The sequence below is a fragment of the Alexandromys fortis genome, unplaced genomic scaffold (assembly GCF_014885135.2).
Source record: "Alexandromys fortis isolate MF-2015 unplaced genomic scaffold, M_Fortis_MF-2015_v1.1 scaffold_66, whole genome shotgun sequence".
NCBI classification, from domain to species: Eukaryota; Metazoa; Chordata; class Mammalia; order Rodentia; family Cricetidae; genus Alexandromys; species Alexandromys fortis.
Window position 1 is genome coordinate 818,262 of NW_026067950.1, and position 12,087 is coordinate 830,348.

Here is a 12,087-nt window from a genome sequence, read left to right on the forward strand (position 1 = left end):
TTGTGCCTTGACAAGACAGTATAGAAGGAACTGGCAGAGTGTTCTAAGCTGGTGACTGACAGCATAGGTTTTGACATTTGCCCATACAAAAAGAATCCCAGAATCCTGACAGAGTCTTTAAAGTTCCCTTTAGCCGGTTTGTTTTTCCAGCCAGTCTATATTCTCAGAATGGGTCCAGTCATGAAGGATGTACTTAGTTCTACAACCAAAAATAGCTTTTAAATTTTATTCTTAAGAGAAGGTGAGCTCTGTAATAGACATCTGGGGCTCACTATTTGTGATAACATCTCTGGTAAAGGAATCTTTGTGTAAATGTGCACCCCAATTGTTTCATTTAAAATTTAGATATGTGGTCTGTGAGGTTATGCACTTATTTCCCTATAAATCATGATAGAAACTTTCCTTGCTGCAAATGAACTACAATCTCTCTGGCTAGTGTTTGAAAGTATGATTATGACACATAGGTAATGATCCATGTACTGTGTCACTCAGATTTCCGTTAATGATTTCTGTTTACAATATGGGGGGTCAGACCAACATAAAGCCATAAGTATTGGTAACAATGAAAATGTTTAGTGTATAAAAAACAGACTTTAGGCAGAAACAAAACAGTGGATTATTATGGTTAACATCTTTATTTCTTTAAGAAAACTTTAATTCTACTTTACCTCATTAAAACCAACACACACAAACACATGCACACACACTACTCCTGAGGAACAGTGTAAGTGGGAAGTGTCTTCCAGCTGGATATATGTTGACAAATGAGAACTTACTTAGGAGTGAACTATGTCATAAGATTATCAACCACCTAGACACCTGAGTGAGCAGGTCTCAGGTTGCCCAATAGCATCTTGAAATTTATCTCTTCTAAGCCAAGATAAATGACATGTACCTTTATAAATATACCAGTAAAATTTCTGTTAAGCAAATTTATTGTGACCCAGTTAAAATAGTTACACAAAGTCGGTTAAGCATCCCCTGACCCTACTACCATTGAAATCCCTCCACACACTGAAGGGGAACTCCTGATACTATTTGACATGAGAATGTTTTTAGTTAACTCACTAAGAAATATCTATTAAGATTTTAAAAAGTCTTCTTACATATACTCAGCTGATGCGACATAATGCTTTAGAATTCTAACTACACTTTATTGCAGAGCTAAACAATAACAATGAATATAGCCACCTAAAAACACTAGAATATTTTTCCTGCTTAGAAGAGTATATAAAAGATTACATATGCAAACTCTTTGTAAGGCAGAAACAAGTGCTCACTAAATGCAATTATTACCATTGCTCATGAGAGTGTTATTATTATTCTCCTGTTTTCAGTATTAAAATGAGCATAGCTGAAATGTTTCAAGACCCAAATATAACTCTTTAAGAAGACAGATTCTCAGTAATATTTTAACACATAGAAAGCTGCAGACAAAGCTAGAGTTCTCAGTGTTCCATGCTCAACATCTCTGACTCATCACTCTCTTTGTCTTAAAGATGTTCCACGAAGATGCTGCTGGTGGCTGGCAGCTGGTAGCTGTGGATGTCAACAAGCCCCAGGGACGTGCCCCGGCCTGCCTACAGGTACAGCACCATACCATTTTAAAAAATCATCTAGCCTGAATCTTTGACTTTTATTTAATACAAAAAAATCCATAGGCTTCAAGCTCTAGATTTGCCCAGATTTATCAAGAAGTCAGGGCAATATTTTATTCTATCCTGTATTTATAACCTAACTAGTATTCTTTTAAGTGTATAGTAGGTACCTTACTTTGTTTTCTGTTGCTGTGATAAAGACCTTGACCAAAAGCAAATTGAGCAGAAAGGATTTATTTGGCTTAGATATCCATGTCACAGTCTACAGAGATAAGTCAAGGCAGGAACTTGAAGCAGGAACTTAAAGGCAGGAGCTGAGGCAGTCAATGGAAAAATGTCACTTACTGCCTTTGTCTCATTCAGTGTGTTTTCTTAAACCATCCAAGATCACCTACTGTACCAGAGCTTTTCTTTTGGCCCACCATCCAGCTCCTAAATCATCACACAGAGACTTATTATTAGTTATAAATGTTTGCCCTAGCTTAGGCTTGTTTCTGGCTAGCTCTTTTAGCTTAACCTGTTTCTTTTTATCTACCTTTTGTCTTGGAACTTTTTACTTTTCTTTCCTCTGTACGTCTTCCTTTCACTATGTCTTGTGTCTGGCTGGCTTCTTGCCCCAGGTATGTCCCTCTTTCTCTCCCCCTTCTCTCATTCTTCCATTCTCTTCAAGCCAAGATTTCTCCTCCTATTTATTCTCACTGCCTGTTAGTTTCACCATCTTTTCCCTCCCTAGCTATTAGCTGTTTAACTCTTTATTAGACCAATCAGGTACCTTAGGCAGGCAAGATGAAACCATTGCAGCATATCTTTACATAATTAAACACAATCCTTACATCATTAAACAAGTGTAGCATAAACAAATGTAACACATTTTTGCGTACTTAAAATAATATTCCACAACACCCTACTAAGAGAAAGCACCACCCACAACAATTATTAATCAAGAAAATGAACCCAAAGGCTTTTCTTTTGGTCAATAAGATAGAGGCATTTTCTCAGGTCTTCCAAGATGACCATAGCTTGTGTCAAGATGACAAAAAAAATGACAAATGGGGATTTGATAAATGATGAATAATGGCACATGAGCAAAAGCATTTCAACACTATCAAATCAACAGAAATTCTTGTAAAAATATTTCCTAAAATTCCCGAGTTACTTAGGGCTGTGAGATACCTCCATAGGTAACTGCGAAGGAAATATATTAGCACATGATCTGTTATGTTACGTGTCCAATCTCCAGAGCAAGGTGATATCAAGGTGTCTTCTTAACAAAGAACTCTAAAATTAAGCATGGGATGATAGACTGCAAGGGCATCTGAGGTCATGGCAAGACTCAAATGGTCAGAAGATAGGGTCTGGGGTCCCTAACTGTGAAACTTCTAGATTCACTCAGATTTGTTTAGTGTTTTCCCCTTCAGATATTTAACTTTCTTGCATATGTACAATTTATATTGAAGATTTTATTTTTCTTTTCTATATAAGGTGCACAAATATTTTCCCCTCTTTTGTAGGTTGCCTCTTCATTTTGTTACTTATTTGTGTGTTTCTAACATTTAAGTAATGGAAGCTAAGTTCATTATCCCCAGATGAATAATGGTAATATTAAATATTATCTTGTGGTTTTCTTCTCACCTATGTTGATTGTAATACCATCACTAATATACAAATACAGCAGCAGCTTCTACTATTACTGTTACCATTGTTTACAGAGTTCCATGTTTTATCTGATTGAAAAAATATTCTAGGAATCACAGACTTGTTTGGAAAATAAACTAGCAGAGTACCAAATAAGAGACATATAATTCATCCAAAGTTATCTAAAGCCATATTACTCCCAGGAAGTATTTCCTTGATACATTCTGCCAATGCGCTGCTTGTTTGAGACCATGGAGACATGAAAATAGGAGTAAATGCCTTCTAGAGTGGTGGTTATTGCCGTAATTGGTTCAATTTCTGGTTCCAGGAAGTGAGACTCATGAAGACAACTAAAGCGGGGTTTCAAAAGAAGCCGAGCACTTTAAGACCTTCTAATGCTGCATTGCTCTTACACGCATGCTCTTTCATTTAGTAAATGCATATAGAGCTACTACAGGTTTGGGCGTAGTTTTTGTAGAGAATATGGCTGGTGTGGCTCCTACTGATGTGGAGTTTTCCCTTGCTGGAGAAACTAGTGTTAAATAACCAACATTAATCAGACTCCATTTTGCCTCGGTTTCCCAGCTCTTCGTCCCGACCCCCCCCCAGACTAGAACTAAGAGTGTTGTTTACCACAGGTCTAAATTTGTCTGTCATAAAGCATTAAAGGGCACTTGTCTTTGTCTCAATGGTAAGAGAGTAAATAAGTCACAGCGAGATAGCACCAACAAGCACACTCAAGTACTTGTTAACAGAATACACTAAGAAATAAACCTGTTCTTCATAGAAGCAAAGGCTGAGTGTTTTATGCCTTTTTCTAATTTTATATGTCTTGTTGGCACTTGTTTGAGAGACTCATAAAATAAGTTACAGTAATGTTATTTTAGCAAGTAATATGTAAATTTAAAAATATATTATAAAAATAGCCCACCCACTAGGTTTTGATCCTAATACATGAACTGGCTTTGTGGGAGCCTAGCCTGTTTGGATGCTCACCTTCCTGGTCCTGGATAGAAGTGGGAGGACCTTGGACTTCCAGAAGGGCAGGGAATATGGACTGCTCTTCATTCTTGAGAGAGGGGGGAGGGGTTAGGGGGAGGGAGTGGGGGGGAGGGGCGATGGGTGCGAGGAGGGGGAGGGAAATGGGAAATTTTTTTGCAACAACTAAAAAAAAATAAAATGAACAAAAAAATAGCCCACCCAATATTTTATACTTTCAAAATTTTACATTTATAACTAAGCATAAATAAAATGGGTCAAAATCTCCTAAAAATTGGGAATATTAGAATAATGCCTCTCCTCTTTTGTGCCAATTCTTCCAAATTTGCTACATTTCTGAGTTGGTATTACATTTTCACCTCCTTCCTCTCCTCTTTTGTGTCAGTTCCTCTGAATTTGCTGCATTTCTGCATTGCTATTGCATTTTCTCCTCCTTTTTAGCTTTCTGTGTCCTTGTCTGGCATTTTTGCCTGTGAGCTTTCCCACCAATTATAAGCAATTGGACAATTTAGAAATATTAATTGATGTGCCTCAGTCTTCTCTACCTTATACCAAATGTTCAACTCTATTGGTCTTCCTGCCTTCTCTTTACATTTATAGGTTGTGGAATTATGCAGATGAATCATGATATATGGTGACCCAATAATAGAGATTATCGTGTTATTAGTGGCCCAGCCACTTCTAATCTGCAATTAGAAACTATGTGAATTCATTTACCATTATATGACATTCAAATTAAAGTTGTAATCAGAGGCATACTAAGTATAATGGGAATCACATGCAGGCATGCTGAGAAAAGATTCAGTCTTATGTCCTTAGCTTGCTCTTTTCTGTTTAAGATTAATGAAAATAAATGTGCATTGCCATGAATTCTAAAGTCTTAAAATCAGAACAGGAGGATGGACGGACAGAACAGTGTTGTTTGACTTGTTAGGTTAATTCTCAAGTTCTCTAACATAATGTTCCTCATGTTGTGGTGATCCCAACCATAGAATTGTTTTGTTGCTGCTTCATAACTAATTTTACTACTGCTATGTACTTGCAAATGTCTATTTATTGATAGTTCTGTCCAGGGGCTTACAGCCCACGTGCTGAGAACTGCTGGTCTTCAGGCCTGAGTAAACCAGTCCTCCCAACTGGATTATTTTCTCTTTGCTCTAAAGCTGACTCTAATATTCATCTTCCATTACCACCTCATCATCTGAGGAAATTATGTGGGCATTTGTGTTTTCAGTTGAGAAACGTTTGTCACGATGTCAAAGAGCACGCCTATTGCAGGTATCTGAAATCTCAGGTCACTGTGCATCCTGTACCTTTCTCTTCTGAGCTATGTAGTTTTTCATTTCTGTTTCTCTCAATGTACCTGTCTCCATTCTCTTCCCTAATCACTATAGCTTCATTCTGGTTCTTGCACATCACCCACAGTGGCTGTCTATGACTCTGAGCATGGTGACCTCCCTCCCACACACATTTTCAGAAGAAAATCCCTAGAAAACTTGCAAAATGCGAATGAACTGAGAGGAAATGTGATGTAAGAATAGGTCACAAGATGTGGAAAACCTTGATTTCAAGAATTCAGTCATGGGAATTGATGCAAAAGCAGATGATTTAAACAGAATACAATAGCAAGCACTTGTTATTGTTGATGGGGACTTGGTACAAGACAGGCAAACATGGATATGGATTTTCAAGTGTGTAAACGCTCAAATCACTTATAATTATTCTTAATGTCTGGTGTCTGTTAGAATGTCTCCACGATCATTTCTGATTCTCTTTGTTTCTTTTGGTTGGTTGTGTCAGGGATCTGTCAATCTTGTCTTCTCAGAGAACCAGCTCTTGTGTTTTTCTCTTTTTTTCTATCTCATCAATTTCTGAATAAACCAATCCTGTATGAATTTTATTATTTATTGTGGGCTACTTGGTTTGGTTCTTGTTTTTCTTTTTTGTCTGTCTGTTTGTTTTGAATTTTTGTTTGTTTGTTTGTTTGTTTTCAGTTTTTTAGTTGCATCATGAAGGCATTTATTTATGTTCATTTTTTAATGTAAGCATTTGGAGCTATAAATGTCCATCATAGGGCTACTTTTAGTGTGTCTCAAGGGTTTTTGTGTTATATTTTTATTTAATTTCAGAAGACTCTTTTTACTTATTTCTTAATTTGTTTATTAATTTCTTCTTTGACTCATCCATCATTCAGTAATGGATTTTAATCTCCTTGAGTTTTTGTACTTACTAGGATGTCTTTGCTCTCAATTTCATTTTATTGTATTATGATGCAATAAGTTACACATAGTTATTTCAATTTTTCTGAATTTTTAAGATTTGTGGTCTATTTTAAAAACACAAGTCATACATAAAGGAAAATCCATAAGAATAATGGCTGCTTTCTCAATGAAATCCTTGAAATACAAAACAATCTAAAATAATGTATTCCAAGTCCCTAAAGACCACAGCTGGTGAACTAGACTAATGTACCCCTCAGAAAAAAAAATTTGTCTTAATTATAGAAGAAAAAATCCAAAGTATAAACAGCCTAAAATCTTATATCTGACAAACCAAACTTAAATACAAGAAGCCACATTTTAAACTGAAAACATGAATAAATAACCAAAAGATTGTAGAAAGAAGAAAAAAATCTATAGCTCCTAAAACTTTATCATGGAGTCCTGATATTCTATCCTTTTCTTAATTCATTCAACTTTTAAAGTTTTCTTTCCCTTGAGTTGAAATTCAGTGCCATCTTTATTTCTGCTTGAGTTCTTTTTGATGTTTCTGTTGTTTTGTTCAATTCCACTTTCAAATTCCGGATTATCTTCATTATTTACATCAGGCTTATGTTTGTGGTTTCTTGGGCATCACTCAAGCATTTGTTCTCTTTAAATTCATTCTCCTTAAGTTCATTGAGATGTTTCTTCGTGTCTTTTTTCAATTCCTTGAATTCTTTAAAGAAATTTACGATTGTTTTTTACATGTCATGTCCCAAGATTTATCAGCATAATTCTCATGGGAGAAAAAACATTTTATGGGATTGGATGGCTTTGGGAGTTGTGTAAGATACACCTTGAACTTTCATATTGTTTTTATTTTTGCAATGACGTTTGATCATGTTGATTTATTCTGTGTTTGATGCAGACAGAGTAGATTGTGCCAGAACACAGGATTTTTAGGCTGGGTTGGTCATAAATGGTGGATATTACTTAAGTAGAATGAAGTAAGTTAGACAGAGGCGTCTGGGCCCTGGTCCAAATCTGGAGTTTGTAGGTAGAACTGAGGGTTGAGGCTTTTTCATGGAGGAAAGGATCAGTTGAACTCACCAAGCTAGATTCTAGGGTACAGACGTGTAGGACTTGGCTATGTGGAGAGAATGAATGTGGCACACGAGGCGTCTGGGAGTGGGCAGAGCATATCCTGGCTGAAGCCTACAGGTAGGTGTCAAGCAAGGGTGGCCAGGTGAAATACTGGATATAGGGCAGAGGCTAAGTCCTGGAGTTGAGAAGGGTATTTGGGGCTGAGAGAATTAGGTGGACTTGCCTAGCAAGGCTCTGCTGAAAGATGTGCAGGACCTGTTTAGGAGGAGACACTGGAATATGGCACTCGGGCTGCCTATAGATTGGGGCCAACAGACTAACAGTATCATATAGCAGTGTGATTATGGCCATTACATGCAAACATATTTTCGTACATTTGTTGTTCACTTATGAATTTCTTCAGACTAATAAGCAATCTTCAGATTGCTAACATGTCACTTAATATAAATGATTTTCAGAAATATCATACATTTCTAAAAGTCATATCACTTATATATTAATACAAAGAAATAAAAAATATAAAATATGGGGACAAATCCAAAATATGGATAATAGATGCATGGATGCAAACTGTGCATTCTCCTGCTGAAGGAATCTTGTACACTGTTTGAAGATATATTGCTGTGACTGGTGTAATAAAAACTGAATGGCCAATAACTAGGCAGGAGAGCTAGGTGGGATTTCCAGGAAGAGAAAGATCTCTAAGAAGAAGAAAGACAGAGTAACCAGCCAGTGCAGAGGAAGCAGGATGAACAATACAGAAATGAGTTATTGAGCCACCCAACAGAATGTAGATTAAAAATATATGGGTTAATTTAAGTTATAAGAACTAGTTAGGAACAATCTAAGCTAAGGCAAAGATTTCATAATTAATAATAAATCTTGTAATTTGTGAACGGGCAGCCCAAAGAAAAATCTATCTACACTTTGCTGTTATTTAGGCAGTGTGAGAAGTCTCTCGTGCAATATGATGAAGCAATTTAGAAAGTTTCTTGTATGTGTGCTTAAATGTGGGTCTCAGAAAATTGAAGAGTTATAATTGACTCTTTTAGCATCAAACCCACCATTAGGTAGCCATTTAAGTGCTCTTTTTTATTGTAACATCTGTGTGAGGGGGGTCACTATAATGCGTGATGAATAGAATCAAATTAAATGGGAAAGTCATTCCTCAGCCGTGGCTATGACAAGCCTTCCCCCTGTCTCTCAGGTAGCAGTTTTCATCCTTGACAATTTGATAGATGCGGCTGCATTCTAGGCGCTCTCTTCCCACACATGCAAACCCAGTGGCCTATTATCATAAGGAATATCTGACAGGAAAATGAAGGTACACATGAGACATTAAATTTCTCTGGTAACATCCCATGTTGTTCCCCTTTCTGCAAGGAAAAGAGGTAAAGGGCTTTTTTTTTCCATGAATAGGTCAAATTATGACAAGATTATTACTGTAGTGTTTTAATGCTTTTTGAGAAATTTTCCACTGAAGGTGAAGATTGAGAGGTGGTGAACAGTGTGGTACATGTATTTTGAGTGATATCCTTAGATCGTTCTTATAATGTCTGTCTTCTTAATAAACCATCCCACAACTGATAGGTAATTTTAAGAACTGGTGGTGCCTGTGAGGCATTAAGTTCATCTTACCAGTTAGTATCTTCTGTCTTCCTAGACCAGTGTGAGAAGATAAGGTCTAGCTAAGACAATGTATCCAAGGGCCCTTTGGAACAACTTTCCAAAGCTTTGTGAGTTTCAGTTTCCTTACATGACAATCAGGAATAATATGATCCTTCAATATGTAAGTACCAAGATTCATGCTCCTCAAATTCCCAGTATAGGGACCTCCCAGTATAGGAACCCAGTTCACGAGCTTCAGGCAAGGGGCTGGAGGTTGAGAATGCAGACCTTTTAACACTGATACCAGAGCTCCCTTTTATTAACACCATGTAGACTTAAATACACTGCAGTCAATGGCCAACAGGTGATAATCCCATCCTTTGATCCTCTAACTAGGCACAGCTTCTAGTCACTTCACTTAGAAGGTTCTAGGAGGGAAGAACAGCTGAAAGCCAGGACTCAGTTAATCCCAACATCCAGCTGAAGGCCAGGACTTAATTGGTCCCAACATCAGAGAGTTGGCCACTCAACCTAAAGAAAGGACCATCCTTGTCAATAGCACATTCACAGCCTCACTCACCCCTTGAGGGTCATTGCTTACATTTAGGAATTTGGTTTCTGCACATTCCATGGTCAACGGACTCAGCCTCCAGGCCCAGCCATGTACTCAACCCACAATCCCCAACCCCAGGCCTTGGAAGTCAGTTTTTTGTCCTTGTTCCTAAATCTATTCATTTGTTTATTCTAGTTTATAGATTTAAAGTGTATTTCCTTGACGCACTTACACTGTGAAGTGACTGAATGCAGCTAATTGGCATGTATACTTGTATGCAGACATACAGGCACAATGGCATGCTCCATTTCTTGTATCAGAACTAAATTAATTGACTTAGAGGAAAATTTGAGGAGAGGAACAAAATAACAGTGTTTGGATGTGTTTCACCATCACTCTTTTTTTTTCTAGCATGAGAGAAAAATATGGTGAAAATTCTAATGTTCTGATCTTTATTATTATCTGAGGCTAGCATATTAACAAGGTCAACACATCATTGTTTATGAGCCAAGATTTGACATTCTCCTTCCGGATTTTTTTCCAAATGTCAATAATGAAGTCATGTAGGGACACTGAGTTCTTAATTCTTAAATTATAGTTAAACTAATTGGGAGCATTTGGTACAGATCTTGGTTTACTTCTCCTTTCTCCCACTAATCCATAAATGTGTGGCCACAAAGTGTGAGGAAACAGGGGCATATTAAGCACTGTTCAGTAATATGGTTCAAAGCATGAATGTCCATTATGGCATTGTATTCAAAAAAGCCCATGCTGTCTTAAATTGAAGCCTTTGCAAGCAACACACACCATAGCTAAAATCAATTCAGGACAGATGATTTTGTTAAATTTTAGGAAATGGTCTATTTTAAGTATTTAAGGAATACTTAAACCTATATATACAGATCAGTATGGTCTTCAGTACAGTCTCTCAGAGTCTAGAAATGTATTTGTGGGGTCCTAGTGCTGAGCAAGTCATATTAATGTGACTGCCTTAGTATTGTAGATTATGATGAGTCTCTATAGAGAAAAATGGGACTTAAACATGTGGTGCATGTGGTTTGGCCTTGGATAATGAGGTTGAATACCTTTAGGACATCAATAAATTTTCTTCCCTTTCCCCAAGGAACAACATTCATAATCAGATCAATAATTTTTAAATCTGCAGAGCAGACCAACGATCTATGGAAAGACCAAAATGCCTGGGATAGCTTAGCGGTTAGCAACCAAGTTAAGTTGTTTGGTTTATGCCATGCTGGTTTATAAAGGAAATACTAATTTTTTTTCTTGTGAATCTATGATTTACCTGAAAAGCCTTCCCAGTCTATGCCAAATCTCAGCTAATCGTTTGGACAACTATGGTCAGCCACTCTTCCGTTCACATCTATGCTCTTGGCTTGGCTGACTGAGTGAAGAGGACGTTAGGATCCATAGCTAGGTCAGCATATCAGTGTGGTGGTTCTGGCACCCTAAAATGAGAGTAAGCAATATTTCACAATTTTATTCTCATTGCTCCTCTGTTATTATAAACTAACCAGAGAAAAATCACATGACTGAATGATTTCTGTAGAAGATACTGCCAAAGGCATGGACATGCATGTTGGTTCAGTGTGAGGCCACCAGACTTTTCCACACAGATTGAAAAAGATGTCAAAATTACTAGCTAAAAATAACATTCAACCCAGATTAGCAACTTTTCCCATCCCAGCACATGTGAGTTTCTTTTTTTAATTTTTATTTATTTAATAAAGATTTCTGACTCTTCCCCGCCACCGCCTCCCATTTCCCTCCACCTCCTCTAATCAAGTCCCCCTCCCTCGTTAGCCCAAAGAACAAAGGGTTCCCTGCCCTGTGGGAAGTCCAAGGACCACCCACCTCCATCAAGGTCTAGTAAGGTGAGCATCCAAACTGCCTAGGCTCCCACAAAGCCAATACGTGCAGTAGGATCAAAAACCCATTGCCATTGTTCTTGAGTTCTCAGTAGTCCTCATTGTCCACTATGTTCAGCGAGTCCGGTTTTATCCCAGACTTTTTCAGATCCAGGCCAGCTGGCCTTGGTGAGTTCCCAATAGAACATCCCAATTGTCTCAGTGTGTGGGTGCACCCCTCGAAATCCTGAGTTCCTTGCTCGTGCTCTCTCTCCTTCTGCTTTTGATTTGGACCTGAGATTTCTGTCGGTGCTCCAATGTGGGTCTCTGTCTCTGTCTCCTTTCATCGCCTGATGAAGGTTAATATTCAGGAGAATGCCTATATGTTTTTCTTTGGGTTCTCCTTATTTAGCTTCTCTAGGATCACTAATTATAGGCTCAATGTCCTTTGTTTATGGATAGAAACCAAATATGAGTGAGTACATCCCATGTTCCTCTTTTTGGGTCTGGCTTACCTCACTCAG

General features: G+C 37.6%; 1 protein-coding gene across 2 annotated transcripts in view; it reads left to right on the plus strand.

Moving 5' to 3' along the window:
- Nalcn (sodium leak channel, non-selective) overlaps positions 1–12,087 on the plus strand; it is a 259,437-nt gene that overhangs the window by 77,179 nt on the left and 170,171 nt on the right. For both annotated transcript variants that reach the window (XM_050150391.1, XM_050150392.1), the window contains exon 10: positions 1,500–1,586. In XM_050150391.1, the coding sequence (XP_050006348.1) occupies positions 1,500–1,586 (87 nt within the window). The remainder of the gene's footprint in view (positions 1–1,499; positions 1,587–12,087) is intronic.